Source organism: Salvia hispanica, unplaced genomic scaffold (assembly GCF_023119035.1).
Source record: "Salvia hispanica cultivar TCC Black 2014 unplaced genomic scaffold, UniMelb_Shisp_WGS_1.0 HiC_scaffold_490, whole genome shotgun sequence".
Lineage (NCBI taxonomy): Eukaryota > Viridiplantae > Streptophyta > Magnoliopsida > Lamiales > Lamiaceae > Salvia > Salvia hispanica.
In genome coordinates, this window is record NW_025952235.1 from 1 (window position 1) to 21,498 (window position 21,498).

The 21,498-nt window shown below is 35.7% G+C and overlaps 1 protein-coding gene and 2 pseudogenes across 1 annotated transcript; all 3 read right to left on the reverse strand.

Annotated features, from left to right (window-relative positions):
• Nucleotides 1–5,430: 5,430 nt before the first annotated feature.
• On the reverse strand, nt 5,431–7,858 carry LOC125199414 (annotated as a pseudogene).
• Nucleotides 7,859–10,703: 2,845 nt separating this feature from the next.
• LOC125199415 lies at nt 10,704–14,811 on the reverse strand (annotated as a pseudogene).
• Nucleotides 14,812–17,484: 2,673 nt separating this feature from the next.
• Nucleotides 17,485–20,208, reverse strand: LOC125199413. Its single transcript, XM_048097429.1, has 8 exons — nt 19,785–20,208; nt 19,076–19,213; nt 18,817–18,885; nt 18,657–18,728; nt 18,450–18,532; nt 18,245–18,376; nt 17,958–18,171; nt 17,485–17,772 (listed from the first exon to the last, which is right to left on the reverse strand). The coding sequence occupies exons 1-8, from the start codon at nt 20,160–20,162 to the stop codon at nt 17,728–17,730; spliced, it is 1,131 nt and encodes a 376-aa protein (XP_047953386.1). The 5' UTR covers nt 20,163–20,208; the 3' UTR covers nt 17,485–17,727.
• Between the last annotated feature and the right edge of the window lie 1,290 nt (nt 20,209–21,498).

Genomic DNA, 21,498 nt, shown 5'->3' on the forward strand with positions numbered 1-21,498 from the left:
CCAAAATTCAAAGTTACTCTCTCTTAGTGCTCTTGGTTTATTAGGTGAAATATATATTCTGCCATTGGTCCTTGCAGATCTTTACAGTCATAAATCCCACTATAACTATTTCTATTTTTTCTGTTGAGTTTATTTATGTATTGTATTGTGCTACAGATTGCTCGCAATATAACGACAAATGAAATGGCAAACATGCTGAGGTACAGTTACCTAAGAGGTCCAGATGGTCGATTTCGTAATCCATTTGATCATGGCTGCAAGAAGAACTGCTCAGATTTCCTGATAAATGGTTATAACGAAGACATAGAGCATGTTGAAGAACCAAGGGAATCTGAAGGAATCGGGATGATAAATATGACACGGGATGCAAACCATACGAATGGTGTGAACCATACTCATCAACCAAACCAAAACGGCCATGTAGTAATTGATGTGAACAAGACCTCTAATACACCTCAGGGTCACATTCATTCTTCTCAATGCAGCCACCCTTTTGGGTTGTCCTCGAGTCATTTATTTTTTGGCAAAATTTCTTCTTTTACTTTATTCTTTCTTCATTTCTTTTCCCTTTTCTTTTCTAATTTATTCTCCTATTACTTAACTCACTAAAACAATCTTTCTTAAATTTAGCGCCAATAAAAAACACCTCTACTATAGAGACGGAAGGAGTACTATGAATGCTCTCCATTTCTTAATGTTAACTGTGTCACTACTAGATATTTGGGTTTTGTGCTACTCAACAATGCTTGTTCAACAAAGCACTTCAGCACTTTACTTTGTGGTTACTTTTCTTAATAATTCATCCCACAAAACAGATAGCCCCATTTAAATTAGGCCGATCATCGTGTGGTTGGATGATGTTCTTGTAATTTCAGGTTTACTATAAAAGCACTAAAGCAAGCAGTCCACTATGGAAAGGTGAAAAAGGAAAAAAGAAAGAGAGTTATCAATCAAATTGATCAGTAGCATAGAAATGGAGAAGGGGATAGTGGTAGTGGTGCTTGTGGTGATGGCAGCGGCGGCAGCAATATGTCCGCCCTAGTCGGTGGCGTTGCCATCGAACAAGGTGGCGAAACGGCTACAAAGACCGTGGAAGATCCGCCCCTCATCGGTGGCGTCTTTGCTGAACAAGCCGGCGAAGAGGCTGCAAAGACCGCGGAGAGGGTCTTGGCGACATCGCGAGAAGGGCAATCCACAAAGCTGATAAGATATGGAACGGAAGCAGCAGTTGCAAGCCATGCTCTTTTGGTGATCCTCTTCTCCTAGTTTGTTTATTATGCATCTCCCTGTTACTAATTCATGTGTATTGAGTTTGCTTGTGAGTTTGTACATATTTATTTATATATCATTACAAGTCTTGGATCTTTGACTTGATGTGCATGTGTAACCTCGAATTCCCATGTAATGTGTTTCGAGTTTACATATATATGTATATGAGTTTGAACATCCTCTTATTTCATCATATCTTCTTCCAATCACACAACCATCATAACCTAAAAAAAGTTCAAGTGTTTTTGTGGGTCAGATGACACAATTTCATAACACGAAGTGACTGTTCGGTTTATTAGTCAAAATAATCATGAAATGTGGTCTAAAATTGAGTTGAGAGATTATTTTAGTTGGAGAAGGATGATTATGACTAATTATCACATGATTATCCATCTAAGATTTGATTTTATGATTTAATCTTGTGAAACAAACACAATGCATATTTTATCCCGTATATAATATCCGAACAACCATCAATAGGACCAAATGCAGTATTGTACTATATGTTTTAAGTGGTGAATTTATTATGAATCATTATTAGGCTAAGGGGATTATGATCGTCTGTTTATCACAAAATGCCACTACTCTCTGGTAATTACATTCAGATCTTACTAACTACGAAATTATTATTAAATCCTTAATTACAGAAAATCACAAACTTGATCATAATCATATGCTAATGCAGTGGGTGATCTAGGGACGAAATCTTGTTGTATAAGAAATCCTACAAGTCATCTTGAGTTCCCATCCAAAAAAGAAAAAGAAAAAGAAAAAGTATTATACACACCGCAGACTATGACTACTTATAAATAATTAAGAGAATTATACTTGTAAACGAAGAGTGATCTAATATGTATGCATAATAGCTTAAAATCTCTATTCAACAGTGTTACTATTCTCTATCCAAGGAATACAAGTCCATTCTCAATTATGACTTTGCTCCTTCCGTACACTTATGATATTGTTTCCTTGTTTGGCACTCCTCTTATGTTGAGCAATGCTATTCCCGATGATCTTGTTTCCTTGACACTCCCCTGATGTTCGAACAATTTGCCAGAAACTTCATTGAACACCTTGTAATTTATTGGACAATTTATTTCCCAATCTTCTCTATATGAAATGATGATTGATCTCCACATGACTAGTTTTTCATATTGGACTGGATTTTCTTAAATGTCGATTGCTAGTTTATTGTCACAGTACAATTTACTTATCTGTGATGAAAACCAATTTCTTCCTGTAAATAGTCATCGTAATCACAAAATCTCTATAAAGCCACTTTTCACTCAAGAAATTCCGCCATAGCATGGACGATCCTAGGCGGTCATCATCAGAAATTCTACCTTTTGTTTCTTACTCCTCTAAATAAGCAAATTTCCTTCCAAAAAGTGAAATATCTAGTGTGGATTTCCTATATTTTTCTTTTAAATTGGTACACCATATCTCAATGTACCTTCCAAGTATCTGCCTATCCTTAGTGCAACATCCATATGATCTTCTCAAGGTCGATGCATAAATTGACTCACCACTCTGACAATATATGTTATATCTAGCCTAGTGCGAGAGAGATAGATCAATTTTTCCACTAAGCATTGGTTTTTCACACTTACAACTCAGAATTTAGCATAACTGGTATATCAAGACACTTACGCTCAAGAAGACAGGATCTACTAAAAGATCAAACATACCTCATCCGTCCCACATAAATAAGCCACCCCAGAGTTGGCACGGGTTTTAATACATAATTGATAAAGTAAGAGAGGAAAAAAATAGTTGAAATAGTATAATGGATGGTGGAGCGGAAGGAGAGAAGGTTTCATAAATAGATATGGACTATTTCTATAGGAGGGGCAAAAAGAAATTCAGCTTATTTCCATGTGATGGAGGGATTATATGTTTTCTGCGAAAGAATATACCTCTTTCTAAACGCAGCACCTCCACCCCGAGAAAAACAGTACATGGCTCCAACCAAGATCATGGTGAGTTATCGAAGATCCCGATTCTGGATGATCACATATGTTAAAGATGGTGGTCATGCACAGCACGTGAGGCTGCATGGGAGTAAGCTGGAGCTGCAGCGTATGGAATCAAGATTTAAGCTCAATCATGCTGGCAAAGAAGGTCGTTAGAGAGTTAGTTACTGGATCTTTGAAACCCGCATGAGTGTAGCTCTCATGCACTTGTGTTTTTAGTAGAGTATAAGTAGTAGCTCTATTGTTGATAGTTCAAGCAGTTGTAACTTCATTCTCTTCTCTCAATACGTTAAATAAGAAGTTAACATTCCTCTGCAACATCTCTTCTTCACAATCCTCTCATCATACTTAGTTTAGCTTTTCTTGTTCGTGTGCTTCACATTTCATCAACATATGATGGCTCCAAGTAGGCCGAATTCCGTTAGTTAGTTCTTTTATTTATTCCAGTTATTTTATGTCGAATATTATGATTTATTATTTTGTCTCTGTTAGTTGGTTCTTTCCCGATGTCTAAGTTAAGTCAACCCAAACCCAGGGTCGTTAATATTATAAATGGGGGGTATTCGTTAACTCCATAAATCAATTAATGAAGAATTATTTGCTCAAACTATTGCGTATTACAATTAAACCCTAAATGGCTGCGACATAGATCCCTTCCCCCTAGGCGCTCATTTTGCCGCCGGAGTTCTTGTTATATGCCTGTGACCGGACAGTTATTTCTTGTTGCTCTTAACAGTTATTTCTTGTTCTATATCTTCAGACAATTACCACTGCTCGGTGTTTGAATATACATGGAAATATACTATCAAACCATAAATACGGGAAAAGAAAATATCACAACTATACGAGAGAAAGATTATTTTAAAAATCCCAGTGTAGTGGATTTTAACAATCTTAATTATTTGTACTACAGTGATCTAATTCTCCTTTCACTATTTATAGAGTGAAATTCTGTTTCATCAGAATCAGAGATGGTGTATTTGTTTGGTTTTTGCAGATTTGGCTAAAGAGGTTCGAGAAGGTTATTTAGAGACAATGATGAAATCTTTTTTTCTGTCTCATCTTCAATGGTGTTGTTTCCATGAAGATGGGAGAAGAAAAACTTAGAAGAAGATAGGCTTTGTGATGTCTCCTTTTCTACAAAAACTACTACCATCAAACATCCAAAGGAAAAATTATAAATAAATAAATAATACTAATGCAAAACAATAACTTTACAAAAAAGTTGTAAATACTCAATCTTGCATCTCCAAAGGCAAGCTGCATATAACATGGAGCAGAAGTGACAAAAAACGATTTTCTGCAGATGTTATAACAGATTGTTTTACTTGCTCAGTGCGATGAACGTTCGTGTCCCAACAGGGAGAAAGAAATACCAAGCAGAAATGATACAACAACATGTAGCCTGCAAAGGACAATGATTCTCATCTTAGTTCATGCAGTCTGGAGAAACAGAAGCAAAAGGTTAGAACATATAATGTCATCTCATGATTTGACCATCGGCATCAAGATTTTCTGTTATGGTTACACGAAAGCCTATAAAAACGTCAGGGAACTAAGAAATGTAATCAATTTTGCCTTGTTCGTTCTTATTCCTTAATAGTAGTAGCTCTTAAACATAAGATAACGAACTAAAAAACATACTACTAAAGAAGCAGAATGAAATTAAGTATAACGAACTAAAAAATCTCTTTCAACTCCAACGAAGAAACTTTCAAATGAACTCTGGGAACTAACTGAAGTTTCAAATCATGCAATGGTTGGATATCATATTTATCCTGGGAAAAATTCATGAAAATGAACAACTAATTAGTCTCTTAAAAAATTCAATACAAATTTTGAATCCTTTTGATCTTGTCCACTTATTCTTCCTAAAACTCCTACACAATATTTTAACAAGATTATTTCTTTCTACTTCTGGGATTTCAACACTATAGCTTCACTGCTTCAGTTTGACTAAGTATCGAGTTTCACTTGTATCCGGTTATTGAGTTAAAGGGATGGGAAATCAATGGAGAAAAGATGAATCTCCAAACCTGACAATGCAATAGAAGGCCTAAACTATAAAAAAAAATTGTGAGTCACTCTCTAGTAAGGCTCAGGTATTAGTAAACTCTTACTTACCAAATATGCAAAAAATGCCAACTCTTCCAACCAAACGCTCGATGAGTGCCAGTTCTCAGATGCATCAGCTGGAGCAGCTATGCATTTCAAAGGCGTAATAAATTTTTGAAACTCACGCCTGAGCAGTGGATTCTAACCGGAACGAGGGAATGATGCTTGGCCACTTTTTTGCTTCATACATTTGTTCCATGCCTGTACTATTTCGTCAATATTGAATCCCCTGCAAGAGCGTTATCGGTCAGAGTTATAGCAACACACCTCGACATTAGTATTGTTAAAAATATGCAACATATACAGAAATAGTGTCTATATATCACCTTCTGACGCTGTTCCATTGGAACAATGATTCTTTATCATAACAGCAATATCAGTTTGAGCTGCTCCAGCAAGTTCGAATTTTCTCTACAGCAACCTCGAGGCATTCATTCCACACAGGAAGTCCTAGTTTGAATTCCATCATTGATCTTTCATACAGCATTGTGCCCCATAATATGTGTATCTGAGCCCGTGTCTTTGAAGCCTGTTCTGCAGCTTCGTCTGCTGACATGTTTTGAACACGCTGTTGAGTTTCATATTCTGCAACTGAATCTCGGTTTTGTTAGGCCTAGGATGGTTCATTGACTTGCTGTTCTTCCTCCCACTTTTGCATTCCCTTTTCCATATTTTCCTCGGCCCTGTTGTAAAGCTTAAGAACTTCCAATAAAGGCCAAGACTCCAATCAGCATTGGTTCCGATGGCATAATACCAAGAGAGTTTAGCCTGCTCAAACTCTTGCTGCCCAAAGCTAGAATGGCTTCATAGAAATTTGGTTTAATTTTTAGGGCCTCTTCGTATCTTTTTCCTGCATTCACGTACTCGCTCGTGCCCATTCGTAAGCAGACTTGACTCGTGTCAGCACAGGCTCTTTCGAAGCATTTTCTGTCAAATATACTCTTTTCTTGCTCTGGACATGTGGACATTACCCCAATTGAACAATGCTAAGGCTGCCATCTCCTGGAATTTCCCCTGCAGCACTGGAGAAAAGGTCTTGAGCTTCTGCGCAGTAACCGTCTCTTCCATGGCATCTGAATAAAGCTTCATCCCGACCTGTGGAGACCCAAGATAAGCATCAAAATCAAATCCAACATGGTTCTTGAATAACTGAGCAAACTGTATGATCCAATCACTTATACAAGCCGACTCAGTCCGGATTTCAGTAACATTTTTCATGTCAAGAATGTCTATGATTCATCTTTCCTAATCCTTTCAAATAATGGATCTTGGTCAGGATTAACTCGACTATATACAACTTCACAGAGCCATGTTCGGTAGAAGCTTCAGCCACCTCAGTTCTTCTGTCGAAGTGATGGTAACCAAATCGCCTTCTTGATCCCTATACTTCACAAGAACAGCCTTCGAGCTAGGAAAGCGATCAACAATGACCTCTCTCAGTTGCAAAACATCGCAGTTGAGAGGAATCTGAGCCCATCTTATGTCTTCCCCGAACACTAATTTCACCGTTCTTGTAGGCTCATCCTCTGCACCATTCGTAAACCTTTCTTCCTCCACCACCAATTTGTCTTCAGTTTTCCTTTCCTCAATTTGATCATCAACCTTTCTCAACTTGTTTGATCATCCTTACTTCCCCCTCATGCCATTGACTTTCTCCTCCTTCGCATTTTCCTTTACATTGCAATCAATTTTCTTCTTCTCCGCTCATTATCTATGTCTCCACTGAAAATGTTATTCACCTTGCCATTGACTCTCTTCTCCATCACATTCTCCTCTACATTGTCATTGCCTTTCTCCACCTTCACATTGCCACTTTCTTTTCCCCGCCTTCTCTTTGCTTGCCTTGGCTTGTGCCAAAGGTGGTGGTTCCAAATACTCAGGTAAGCGGAACCACCAAATTCACACGAATCTCATTTTCTCTAGACCCTTGTCTCTCAATTCTCATTTCAACCCTCTCCGAGATCTCAATCGCCATGAGATTGTTAGGCTCCATCTTGAGCACCGTTCCAACATCTCTCGTGCCAAATCTAGCTTGTTCAGTGCCTCATAGCACCTAGCCCTCTTCAACAATGCCTTACTATACAACGGAGAAACTTCAAGAGCCAGATTGCACTCACGGATAGCCCTCGGATACTCACTAATACCCAATTGCATATAGCACGCGGCCATATTGCTCCTAAGATAGGCGACATCTACGTGATTCCTAGGAAGCAACTTTATCCCTTCTCATAGCTCAACATAGCACCCTCATAATCCCTCTTCTGAAACAACCTATTCCCATCTTCCTTCAACTCCTGAGACATCAAAACGAATATCTTTGTGTCCTTATCTAAGCTCCTCTCGTTGCCCTCACTCTGCCTAATATTTGACTCACCTGATTTATGCCCATTAGATTTCTTCTTCTTCCCCCATGTTTCCCCATTGCTAAAATCCAAGATCAATTCCAAATTACCAAAATCTTGAAATGACACATGCAATTCCAACCAATTTATTCCTAACATCAACTAATTAGCTCCAAATTGATTAGTATAAGAAGCTAAAGAAAAGTTAAATCAAACTAAGATGCAGAAATTGAAATGAAACCCCAAATATATGCATCAAGAAACCTGAGATAAATCCTATAAAATTCCATGAATTGGAACAAAGCAAGAAGCTAATGAACAGGCATTTCAAGATTTGTATAGAAATGAAGATAAAGGTGGAATCTTTAATCAGCCAGAAACAAGGTTTTAAGGGTTCTTTCCTCAAGCAGAAAAAAAAAATAGAAAGAAGGAATTAAGACAGATATGGTGATAGAGAGAACTGATCTGTAAAAACTCGATCTTTATTGATACCCCTTCAGAATTTCATAGGGTTTGCCTGCAACAATTTTCACTTAATTTAATCAAAAGTGGGATTTTGTAATTAATTTCTCAGACAAAAAGTGGAAATGGACAACATGATGTGGAGCAGATTTTGTGAATCCAAGATTCTGGGACTTCATCCAATCCAACTGTAATCATTTGACTATCTCTTAATTAACTACGTCATAGTCATCAATTAATTAAACTTTACTTCTCATAATTTACCACTTATGTGTAGGGAGAAAAATCATGAAGAAATTCAATTGAGAAGTATACGAGGGAGATAATTTTTTATGGTTAGTACGAAAAAAAGTGAAAATAAAGACAAATTCGCATAATAAGTTAAAACGTTTTTATCAAAAATATTTCGATATTCAAGATAAGGAAATAATTTTCTTTTAGTAATATCATTAAACGTATTTCAATAGTCAGATTGTAGAGATGGTTCTCAGATTCCAATAAAAAATGCTCTACATAAAGATAGTCAATCTCAATATAAGAATTAAGTAATTGAGCTCAAGAAAGAAAAAAATATTGTCAAATCTATTTAAATAAAAAAGGAAAAGAAGAGTTTTAACAATATTAAATATAAAAAGTTCCCATAATTAAATGTGTAATCTTGCGCCCTCCTCATTATATGCTAACATTATAATGTACCAAAATAATCGTCTAATTATTGTACTACATATATTATAACTGCTTATTAATCACTAAGTTAATATTATAAAAATACAAGGTCAAACTATTATTATAAATATGAAAAATACAGTATTTTGGGTAAGTTGTTATAGTAAAATTTTAAATTATACTAATAAAGTTAGGAATTATTTTTATGAATAAAAGTATGGTTCCAAGTAAATCGTTTAAATGTGTTTAGTAGCAATGACCAATGAGAATCATAATTTTCTCTTTGGTTTCATAAAAGGTTATTGCTTGGAAGACCGACCAATTCTATTTCACATTCATCGATAACATATCCTAGCATGGATCCAACCCCAATGAGAAGGAGAAAGTAATTCATCCGTCTCTTAATTGATATCATTTTCTATTTTAATTTGTCCCAAAAATATTACATTTCTTTTTTTTAAAACGTTCTCTCATAAATATAAATATATCATTTCTTACCTAACAAAATAACATACTCAAAATCTTGTGTCATTCTCCAACTATGACATTTATTATGGGAGGGGAGGGTATTACATTTCCTTTGAACCCCTAATATATATAATTTGAGTTCTTTTGAGTTTTAGTTGAATGTTCAATTTCTCGAGTAAATTGAGATTTTCATTCTTTGATATGAGAATTTCTTAAGATGTAGAATTTGACTTAGATTGAGAAAAAAACGGTGTTTTGAGAATATAATTTGCGGATTCGGGATAAGATGCGACATTGAATTTTTTTGGAAATTTCGATAATCCTATGACTCCGGATAATTTGGAGAATTTTGAATAGTTTCATACCAATAATTATGATTTAGATGATTTGGATTCAAATTCTAATGATAGAAATTTGTAAAATTAAAAATAGAGAGAATCTGTGGGAGAAGAAAATTTTAGGGTATGTGAAATGTGGAGATATTGAAGATAATAGATAGAAAATTATCATAAATTAATAAAATAAAAAGTATTTTTCCCTAAGTCACAAATACTACTAATATTGTAAAATACTATAATTGTTATCCATAGTTCATAGTAATAGAGTCGTTTTGTCGTTTTAGTCGTTGATAGTAATAAGGCATTTCCACTTTTTATTAAAAGTCAAGACGTTTTTAAATATCTTTCTCTCTCTTACTTTTTTCTCTCTTTCTCTCTAATTTTTTCATTTTAAACTTATTATCCTTTCTTAACTCACCTAACACAATTTTCTTAATTTATCCCAAAAAACACCCAATTCTATGGAGCGAAGGGATAACTCTTATTATATGTGACACATGTCACATTTTGGCATGGATTGATGGCTCGCAATGAAAGAGCGACTGAATATTGGGGTTTCAACTAATATAGTGACTCAATAATTTTACTACCTCTGTCCTGAAAATTTGATACATTTTACTATTTCGGTCGTCCCAAAAATTTGATACACACTTTTACATTTTTGGTAGTGGATATTATTCCACTAACTAATTCCTCTTCCGTTTTATTATAAAACTAATACTTTAAAAGTAGGACCATCCTCCAACTTTTAAATTCACTTTCATTACTTTCTTAAAACCGTATCGGGTCAAAGTGTAGTAAATTTTGGAGAGGAGGGATACTAGTTTTACTAACCAGCATCAGATATGTCATCCGCTATTAAGTCGAATGTTAGTTGACTATCATAAAAACTGTACAAAGGAAATAGAATTAGGGCAATAATTTGTGGAAGATGAAATTTTCTAGGCATTTTCAGCAGAGCTGATGAGTGCTAAATACTCATTGATGGCTTCTCCTTCTTTTGTGACTTCAATATCATAGTCTGAGTATGCGTCCGCGTTTCCCAACTCCCCGTCAGCTCATCCTCCATTTCAACGTCCCGCTCCTCCGCGGGCTTGGGTTGAGTCGACGACCCTCCAACCGTGGCCGCTACCTCCACTGCCCCTTTCTTCACCAGTTGATCCTCCAACTTGGTGGTCTGGGCCTACGCTACCTGCTGCATTTGTGATGGGTTGTGTAACTAGATAGTTCAACGCCTGCTCTTCAGAGTCGAACCTACGAAGAGCTGCTTCCACTGAGAACAGCACGAGAAAAATGTAAACAAACAAGCATGAGAAATGAAGAACGATAGGCAAACAATATCGATAAAACTTGTGCATATTAGGTACCTGATGCTCTGTCGAAACCCATTGCTACGAGATTGTCAGTCCCTGCTTTTGTTGCTTCACGCAATCTTTTCCTTTTCCTGGATATAATTTCATTCTACAACCCAAGTAGAAGAATGTTATAAATTCGGTTAAAAGGAGAAGAAGTGCACATGCAAACTCACCTGTATGGCAGCATTAGTTTCAGGATTTGTTAAATCATCCAGAGCCTTCTCGGCATCATTTTCGTTTCTTGAAGAGCCTCAGCAGCAAGTTCTTTCTGGAACCTGTGAATTGGACGATTACCAACATGTTTCAGAAAATGCAACAATACAGTTTTAAACAGACAAGCAGCTCATTCGTATCAGTTTCTTTCTTAAGCGAACTAAAGAACTTTCTTACAATCAAACAGCCTACTTACCCAATGGAGACCAATTGGTTCAGCTTCTCTAGATTCACAGCTTTCTTAAGGGGCGTCTTTCCATATTTCTTTTGCTCTCTGCATACAATAATTGTCAGGCGTTGCATCTTGCATCTAACATTAAGGACAAGTAAATTAGCCAAAATCAAGTCTAAAACCCACAATATTTCCTTCTGTCTTTGAAGATCCTCCTTCTGCTTCTGTGCCCGTTTAGCTTTCTCCTCGATAAGAAAATCAAGAGCACTTCCGACATCCAAATTGTTCATACGGAGGCTCTCTTTGCTTCACGATCATTATATCCATGCTCAGTAAAAAGACAGTGAGTCATCTGGTACCTGAAGCTGTAAGATGGAATTTAAAAAACCCAGTTCTTTATCAAGTAGTAGTCTTTTGAATTAAGTACAATCTTCTCAGCAACCTCAACCCATAGAGATAAAATTTGTCTTCAGCAACATTTTCAACTACAAGTTTCCTTAATATCTTTACTTTATTTATTTTACCTCTGCTTTCAATTGTAATTTTTTTCTTCTGTGTCTAGATTCCAAGGAATGCAACCAAGATGATGTTGAATTTATTTATCTTTTGGTTGACAGAGAGCCGAGGTCCCATCTCTATAATATCTTGTCACCAGAGAATGCCACCAAACTATGGAACATGAGAGTGCCTAAGCATTCTCTAAGAAACCGGAAGGTGCACCAAATTACAAGGAATAATATAATTGGTAGTGAGATGATAATATAACCATAAAACACTAGTATCCGGAAAAACACTCTGTTTTTTTTTTTTTTGTCAATAGAGGATAATATCTATGTCAGACAAACACGAAAGCTTATTGACCATAACAAAGTATGGATGGGATACAATAGGAAAGGTAGTGACCAATTAACCTGGAAGTATCTAGATTGGGCAGAGCTCAAGGCGTTCTTAGATTTCTGCAAATGACCGTGGTGATATGCAATCACTCCTTCTAACAACTCCATTCTCAAGTGCCTACAGAATAACAATGACATAAATGCTATGAATATGGGGCAGTATGATACTAAAACAGAAACAATATAATGGGGGTAATGATGGATGGCTCACAAAGCTAAGCTCAGGGAAACGACCTCCTTGGAGGATTCTGGACAGTAGATTCCTTTCCATGAGCACGCTCAATCCCTTTCCCCTGGTTTTTCCAGGGAACCCCTGCTACTGATAAACTGATATCAGGGCCTTAAAATACAAGACCATGTCTTTTGAAGGGGGAATTGCGTTATCAACCTTTGAGACCCTAGGGCAAGGAAAAGAAAAATGACTATGCCATAAGATTTGATCTTAATAAATCTTGCATCAATACTTTTCAAGTTCTTTCAATATCACGCCATCATATGTTTCTATCAAGATAGGTTATAATAAAAAAAGAACATGACATATTGGGGAGATATCTGATGGATACACATACATCTACAGTATCTGATGTAGTTGGTTGAAAACCATTGATTTTTTAAACAAAATTTCCAGAATAAAATCATAGTGGATGATAATAAAGCTTGCCATTATTAGTCATGGTGAATGATTCATCAAAAAAAAAAAATACTTGGCACAGAAAAATACTACACCAGTCTATACTGGGAGGGCCTTACCTCGATCACCTTTGGGTTGCATAGAGAAAAAGATTCCTACAAGAAACAAGCTCCAATTTAATATAACGAATGATGATCAACATGCCATAATCCATATAGAGCGCAAGAACTTCAAGTTCGGATCAAAGTATTCAAAATCAAATAATGAAAAACAAAAACCCATCCCAAATTTTCCAGTCAGGTTCTGAACCTTCAAAGTGAAAATAATGCTTGCACTGCAGGGAATGAGTGCATAAATTTGAAAAGAATTAAGAAATTTCTACCTATATATATCTGCTGAAGCAAAATTACAGAGTATAAGCATTTTCAATGATAAAGGAAACCCTGAATATTCAGGTATACGCTATTGCTGAGATGAAGAACAGATAAGTTCCATGTGTGTCGTGTTATCTTCGTGCATGAAGCAGTATAGACTCACCTCACCCATGTTGAGCACTTCTAATGCATCTCTATATTGTTCCCTTTTCATAAGAGCTTTTCCGTTTGCATGAAGCATAAGTCCCATCATTACTGCCCTAAAACATGAAAGCAGCCATTCTTAAAGAAACAAGAGTGTGCTTGTAACTGGAAGATAATGCCCCTACATTCAAACACACGACACAAGCTATCAGTTACTCAATTGTACCGTTGGTCAGTCTCCGACCCCAACTCCACCTTCTGTCCACTCTGATTTTCAAGCTCTAGATTGAAGTCCTCAACTGGTAACGAACCATCAGCATGTCTGGTGGCCAATATAGTGGCAGCTATCCTGAAATCCCAATAGTGTTTGTTACCACATAAATAACAAAGGAATCTGCTGGCTTAATTAAATCGAGGACCAAAGACCAATCACATTAGACGACACTTTGATGATCATCTTTTAGCTTTCTGATTGCTAAGAAACCAGTAGTAGGGACTTACTGCAGAGTAATCGAGCCACAATCCTGGCACGGTGAGAATCTTTACAACCAATCATACCAACAATCTAAGCACATTTTTCACCAAAATAGCAAAAAGCCAAAACATTCCATTCAAGAATAGGCCAAAGGTTTTCAATCCGAGTCCACCGTGACAAAGCCTTGAAGAATTTATAAAAATGAGGCCATGCAATTAAAGAAACATACTCTGGATATGGAAAAGGAGATTTTCGACAAAAAAATCTTCACCGATAAAAGAAGACTCACAAATAAACAAAAGATAGTGAAATTAGTTTGAGAAATCAAGTCAGCATTCATCCAGAACCAAAACAAAAGAGACACTAATGTTGATAAACAAACGATCATGAAATTGAATTGAATTGAATTAAATTAAAGAGAAAGAGAGGGTTACTTGAGCCTAGAAAGGCGATTGGCGCGCTCCTCCTCCGCCAAAAACTCTTCTTTGACGGACTTGCCGTGTTGATCAACGGCAGCCTTGGAGGCGAGAATCCTGGAGTTATTTTTAAGCCCCAATTGGGCCAAGTTTTGGGAGGCGTCGCCGTCTCTCAAAACCTTGCCGGAGGAGATGAGGTTTAGGCAGTTGGGAGTAGGGAAGCCGGATCGATTGGCGACCTCTTCACGCAGCTTAGCGACAGTCCAGTCGTCCAGCTCCACTTCTAACACCCCACTCCAAGCCCCGCCAATTTTGAGTTTTCCCATCACCATATTAGTTTGAATCGCAATCAATCAACAGATACAAAGAGAAGGGGTCAAAATACGTTTGATTTTGTTGTTGATGATGATGATGGTGTTCGTTTAGAAGAGAAGAGAGAGAAAGGTGTTTGTTTCTTGTCAACGAAGCCCCTAAATCACTTTCACTTTTCCTTTTTCTCATATCTGATCTATTTTGTCAAAGAAATTTCAGTTACAGAGAATTTAATTTGTGCGATTTTTTCAGAATTTTTTTTTTTTTTTTTATTCCTCACAATATAGTTAACTAAATTATTTTAGCAAATGATTAAAAATATATACATATACACTATTTAGAAAATAAAAAATTAAGAAATTTTTTTATTAAATAATTAAAATTGTGTGCGACATGAGGACTTCATCCTTTTCAATTGTGTGCGATATGATTACTCAATTCATGAAAAAGTTAATCATAAAATTGATTAATTAGGGGAAAAATACATGTTAAGTAAATTGGGTCATATTCTAATGCTTATAGCATCTTAATCTAAAATCAAAGACCAAATTTTCATCCTTAGATTTTAAAACGAGTGGATGAGATTAAATCTTACGTAATCTCAATAAATATTACTTCCTCCGTCCCACACAAAATGTCACACTTGTGGGACGGCACAAGATTTGACATTTTACGGCGCTTTATTGCTATTATTAACGGATTTAATATATAATTTTTATATCTCTATGTATAGGGTTCAAAATTCCTTTGAAAATTTGCATCTACACATAAATTGTACGACAAACTAAAAAAGAAAAGACACGTCATCTTAAACATCAATAAATAGTATACAAAATATCAACAATAGTGTAATATCGTCATTATGTTAATCATTTTCGTGAACGTTTTTCTTATATCAACATAGTAGTATTACAAATATCAATAATATGATATAAGAATATCAATACTAGGACGTACAATAAAAATATCAACACATATTTATCGAGATTTTTACATGTTTTCTTATCGAGATAATTTTTGAGGCATCTATTGATAAAAAATCTGGTTATCAACATTTACTAAAAACTAAAATAAAAAATATCAAATTTCATCATCCTAACGTCATCGGAACATACGCAATTGAGATCTCGTTGGAATTTTTATAAAATTATCTTTATTTTATAAATATTTTTTTATAAAAAATAATTTAAATCAAGAGAGTTACGTAAATTTAAGGTTTTAAGATGATTTTAATGAAAGAGAATTGACATTAATACCCTCTAATTTTATTTATTAATTTTCTTAATTAAAAATATAATCTATTGGCATTATTTTAACCACTAGATCATCTAATATAATGGCTAAGATTTAGTCTTAATTCGAGATTGCTAATTAGTTAGCAATTGATCACTCTCCTATGTAAATTAATTATATAATTAACTGGTTGTATAATTTGTGAGCGAAATAATAAGAAGAAAATTAAAAAATATAAAAAATACAAAAATATCTTAGTTTGAAATATTCTCGTGTCATCGTCTCTTAATCTGAAAGTTCAGAAAGTTAATCTTTTTTCCTAAAATTTCTCATATTTGTTCAAGTTTAATTTGGACTGCTTTTTAGTAGGAGTATATTAATTTGCTTTGATTTCATTATAAAGATTTGTTTTAACACCGCCAATTTATACTTCTCCCTTCGTTCAGTAAGAATATGCACTTTTGGTTGGGCACAATTTTTAATGCACAATCGATAAATAAGAGAGAAATAGAAAAAAAAGTAATTAAAGTATAGTTATTGGAGAATGAGTCACATCTCATCAAAGATACAAGAATTTCCACATTTAGAAAATGCATATTCTTGTGGAATGAACTAAAAAGGAAAGAGTACATATTCTTGTAGGACATGTGGAGTATTAAATTATACTCGATCCTTCCGCCATTAATTATCATATTTTTGACTCATCATGGGTTTAAAGATATGTAATGCAAAGTGGCTTGAAAAAGTTTATGGAATGTAGTTTGTCCTACTTTTATATACCCCCTCTATTAATTGTGACTTAGCATGAGTTTTAAGAAATACAGTTATTAATAAGTTGAAAAAGTTAGTGAAATGCGATCTTACTTTTTATATACTCCTTTCATTCCACGGTAGTGGATGCATTTATTTTCGGCATGTGATTTATGAAAAAAATGGGTTAAGTGAGTTATATAAAGGAATAATAAAGTAAGAAATGAAAAAAAGTAGAGAGATAGAGAGAAATTAAAGTATGAAAGAGTAAAGTAAAAGAGAAATGTGTTAACTTTTGCAAAAAAAAGGAAAAAAGAAATGACTCCATTATTATACAACGTACGAAAATGGTAAAATGACTCTACTACTGCGGAACTAAGAGAGTATTAGTTTTATCCAAAAAATACTATAAATGCACTCCCAGTACTTTAGAAGTAGTACTCCCTCCGTTCCACAGTAATAGAGACATTTCATTTTCTGCACTAGATTTGAAAAAATGATATTAAATAGTTAAAGTGGAGAGGGAGTAGAGTAAGAGCGAGAATAATGTAGAGAAGAGTCTAATCTACAATATTCACTCTCTTACTTTACTTTTTCTCTACTTTAACTGTTTATAGTAATTATTTTTTTCGAGTGTGAAAAATGAAATGACTCTATTATTGTGGAACGAAGCGAGTACTTGCTAAGAAGATCAAACGAGCTGCTTAGTAGATTTTTTTTTGTATTTGTCGCTTCAATATTTAGGATTTTTAATTTCTAATTTTTAGTATTTGTAATTTTATTTTATTATCGATGAATTATTTTCGTGTAGTATATTGTATCTTATTTTAATTTTAGAGGTTGTATCTTATTTTAATTTTAGAGGTAATAAAACAATAAATAGTGTAAGTTAAATGTTTTTATTGAGGAGGGGGCCTCCATTGTAGGAGTTGTTTTGGACAGAAATATGGGAGAATGATGACATGGCTAAAGGCGTGGCATGGGGAGGGCTTACCATTGTGATTGCCCTAAGACTATCAAAACTTCTACATATGTTTCGATATAACATTACATCTAAGCACAAACACATAAATCCAGATGCAAAATCCCTGTCAAAGCCAATGCAAATTCAAGATTCTCTTCTTCAGTCCAGCACAAACTCTTCAAGCCATATTAGCACTTCATTCCTCTTCGAGAGCAGCAGATTCGACACAAATAAGGACAGAATCAGAAACTCTTCAACAAAGGATAGCAACAGATAAATGAGGCATACCATAGAAAACAAAAAATGCAAACTTGAGATCAATTTCCTTAGCCAAGATGGTTCAGAAAATTGTAGTCAAGGCGGACAAAAGAAGATGAAGGCAATCTTACCATTGTAAAGCTCCACGTCCTCCCTGGATCGTTGTAACGTGCTAACAAACAACCCTCTTTAGCTCTGAGACCGTCGCTCACAAGATTTTGTCTCAAAGTATTTTCCTTTGCTCGAACAATATCCTCTTCTGGCTTTCCACTGAACTTCGACACTGCAGCTATACCTTCATCAACTTTCCTTATACTGATTTCTGCTTCATTTGGAGCTGGCAAACTGCTCAATATCAACACCATCACACCAGTCATTAAATAAATATAAAACTTGAGACTTTTTTCGAAAAGTTCACCTGTTTATATCCTTGTCTGAAGGAAGAACTATTTGAATGGATACTTTGGAGATTTCTGGGTTGAGAGCTTGAGTAAATACAGGGGTTGTCATTGGTATCTTCTCTGCTGCAGAATTCTTCCCAAATATATACCTTATAAATGTATGATTTCATCAGATTATTAACAATGTTCTTAGGGTTAACGATCGAGTAAAAAAAATCTTACCCAGCAACTGAATTGAAGCCGGTCGAGCCAGACAACTTGTCTCCATTAGTTTCAACAACTATAAAGGGATCATACTTTCTCACCTGCAGTTTCATAGCAAGAATCATCGATATTCAAATCACACGAAGCGCATACTCTAAATGAAATTCTAAACAAACATCATAACATGTTAAGTTGCATCAATGAGGAAAAAAAGTAGCTAGAGACCTCATAGTTTGCAGTTCTTTTGAGTACGCGATATCTTGGCGTTTCCAGGTCCGGAGTCTTGTAAATCCAAAGCTACACAGTAGAAAAGTTGCACAGATTGTCAAGAAAGGAGAAAACTAAGCATATCAAGTATTGAGTCGAAAACTCTATATCAGCGCACCTGCTTAGCCACGTCTACTAAACCTTCAAACGAGAAATAGTCATTGTTCTTGATGGAATCCCAGTAGTCCTTGAAAAATACAGGAAGCGCGATAAGCAACGTGTTGTTTGTAGTACCTTTACTTTCTTCTTATTCTCTCTCCTTATACCAGCAATCGAACCCCCAACCTAGAGGTTACTCAATGCCTCACCAACTAGGCTAGGAATGGCCGGTACCGTGTTGTTTGTAGTAGTCACAACAAAAGGGTATAATGGCTTACCACATGACTGCAGAACTTCATGTTTTCGGGGTTAATGCCCATAACAGAAGTGCCAGTGAACACTAGTTCGGGCTTCCAAGGTAAGACCACAAACTTCATCACCATAGTCCACCTCGTAGTTATCTCATAAGGCCCTGTCTACACAAACTCAATCAATCAATTGTGAGATTTTTTTATAATTCAAGGGAAAATTGGCAGAATCAACAATTCCAATACAAATTACAAGCAAATTATTTGAGTCTTAAGGCCCTGTTTGGTACACGGAATTAGAGGTATGGAATTAGAATTGAAGCCTTCAATTCCAATTTCACAATTTGAATTCCATATCAAAAGTAGTGGAATTCCAAAGATTTATTAAATTTCACACACACTGTGCACACGTTGCACGCTCATACACACATTGCATGTAGTGTGTGAATATAGTGAGTTATGTATGTGCGCGTGTATGTGTTGTTTTTAGTGACTGTGTAGTCTGTGTGTGCACGCACGCGCATAGTATGTTTTTAGTGAGGGTGTGTATTTAATGATTGTGCAACGTGTGTAGTGTGTGCGTGCAATTTTTCCAATTCAATTCCATATCAATTAGTTCATTTTGCCAAACAAATGGATTTGGAAATTCCTTCAAATTCAATTCCAACTCCGTGTACCAAATGGTCGATTTGATTATGTCTAATCTGGCTAATAATCGCAGAAATTAACAGAATTGAACCTGCTTGACGGAGTGGAGATGGAAATTAGGGGTGAAGAGCTTCTTCAACATGGCGATGTTGAAGAGATAGCCGGTGATGGAGTCGTGCTTGGTAATCGGATCTCTGAACTTGACGCGGTGGTCGTAGGCGGAGGGATCGATTCCTTGATCATCGAAGAGGTGGGGAAGGTCCTCGTACAGGAAATCCACCAGCCGCTGCACCTCCGATTTTGGCGGCAGTTGTTGTTTGGCGACCCTAACCGCCCACTTCAATGGCTTCACGCTTCTCACTGGGGCTAAGGCTAAGCAATTGGATTTGTGCTTCCCAGCTGCGCGGGAAAAGGTCGGTGGCGGAGGGAAGTTGGCTGCGCAACCCAACCGCTGTGTTGAGATGCCCATTTCCGGCAGTTTTTGGTCGTTGATTCATTATTATTTGCTTTTGTTTATTTTTGGTGGGTTTTTGAATTCTGCGGCTGTGGTTCTATCAAGTTGCAACTTATCTTCTGTGGAAATAATTCATCTTCAAAAATTGTTTACTTAATGCGATCAAATTACTCTCTCCGTCCCATAAAGATAGTCCCACTTTGATCCGGCACAGATTTTAAGAAATATAATGAAAAGTGAGTTGAAAAAGTTAGTGGGACGTGAGTCCTACTTTTAAAGTATTAGTTTTATAATAAAATGTGAGTATGAATGAGCTGGTGAAATATGAGGTCCACTATCACAAATAGTAAAAGTGAAATGAGACAAATTTTATGGGACGAACCAAAATAGAAAAATGGGACAATCTTTATGAGACGGAGGAAGTAGTACATATTTTCCTCTCACCCAAAATGGGTATGATTATTTGGGAAATAAGTAAAACTTTTCACTATATTTTCTATCTTGCCATTTTTCCTCTCTTACATGGTTATGTTAAAACATTCCACAATTTTTCTCACTTTGACTGTAAAGTAAAACTAATTTTAAAATTTATGGGAAATACCATAATTTGATTTAAGTTTATAATTTTAGAGACATTGTTTTATTTATTTAATTTAATTAAAATCCAAAAATTTGAGATCATCTAGAATTAGATAGTATACGAAGCTTTATTGAAGTAGTCAGATTGACTATTAGTCTCTTTGATTCAATACTATGTGCTAATCTTTAATTATACTATCTCCACACTATATAATTATATCTGGTTTTAGTGCTAATAAATTACTTATCGGATAGCATAAATCATAACTAAACTAAACATGAAAGAATAACTAGCTAAAACCCAAAAGTGAATTTTGAAGTATTTAATCTTCTCTTGCATTGATCACAACTTCAGGATGGATGATGGATAATGCATAAATAAGACTGATGGAATATGAATGTGAATTTCTAAGACTAGATCTTGAATTCTGGATAGAGGCAGGGTAGCAATTGGATCCACATCAATAATGAATATTGGAGAGTATTTATATACTTGGAGGCTCATTCTATGAATTGGTAACAATTGCGCTTCCAATTCGAATAAGGGTTAGTTGGGTCGTGTACCATCTCAGTGGACCGCCTACACTTGGCTCGGCGACCGCTGACTCACTCTCGGCGAACCACTGGGTGTAGGTCCTCGGCCATGCTCATTCTGGATAGGGCTGTTGGACGCTCTTGCACCAATGGGGCCCATTTTCGGCCATTTTACACTTTCTTCTAATTCTTTTTCTAACAATACTCAACAAACACGTCAAAATACCAAAATACCAAA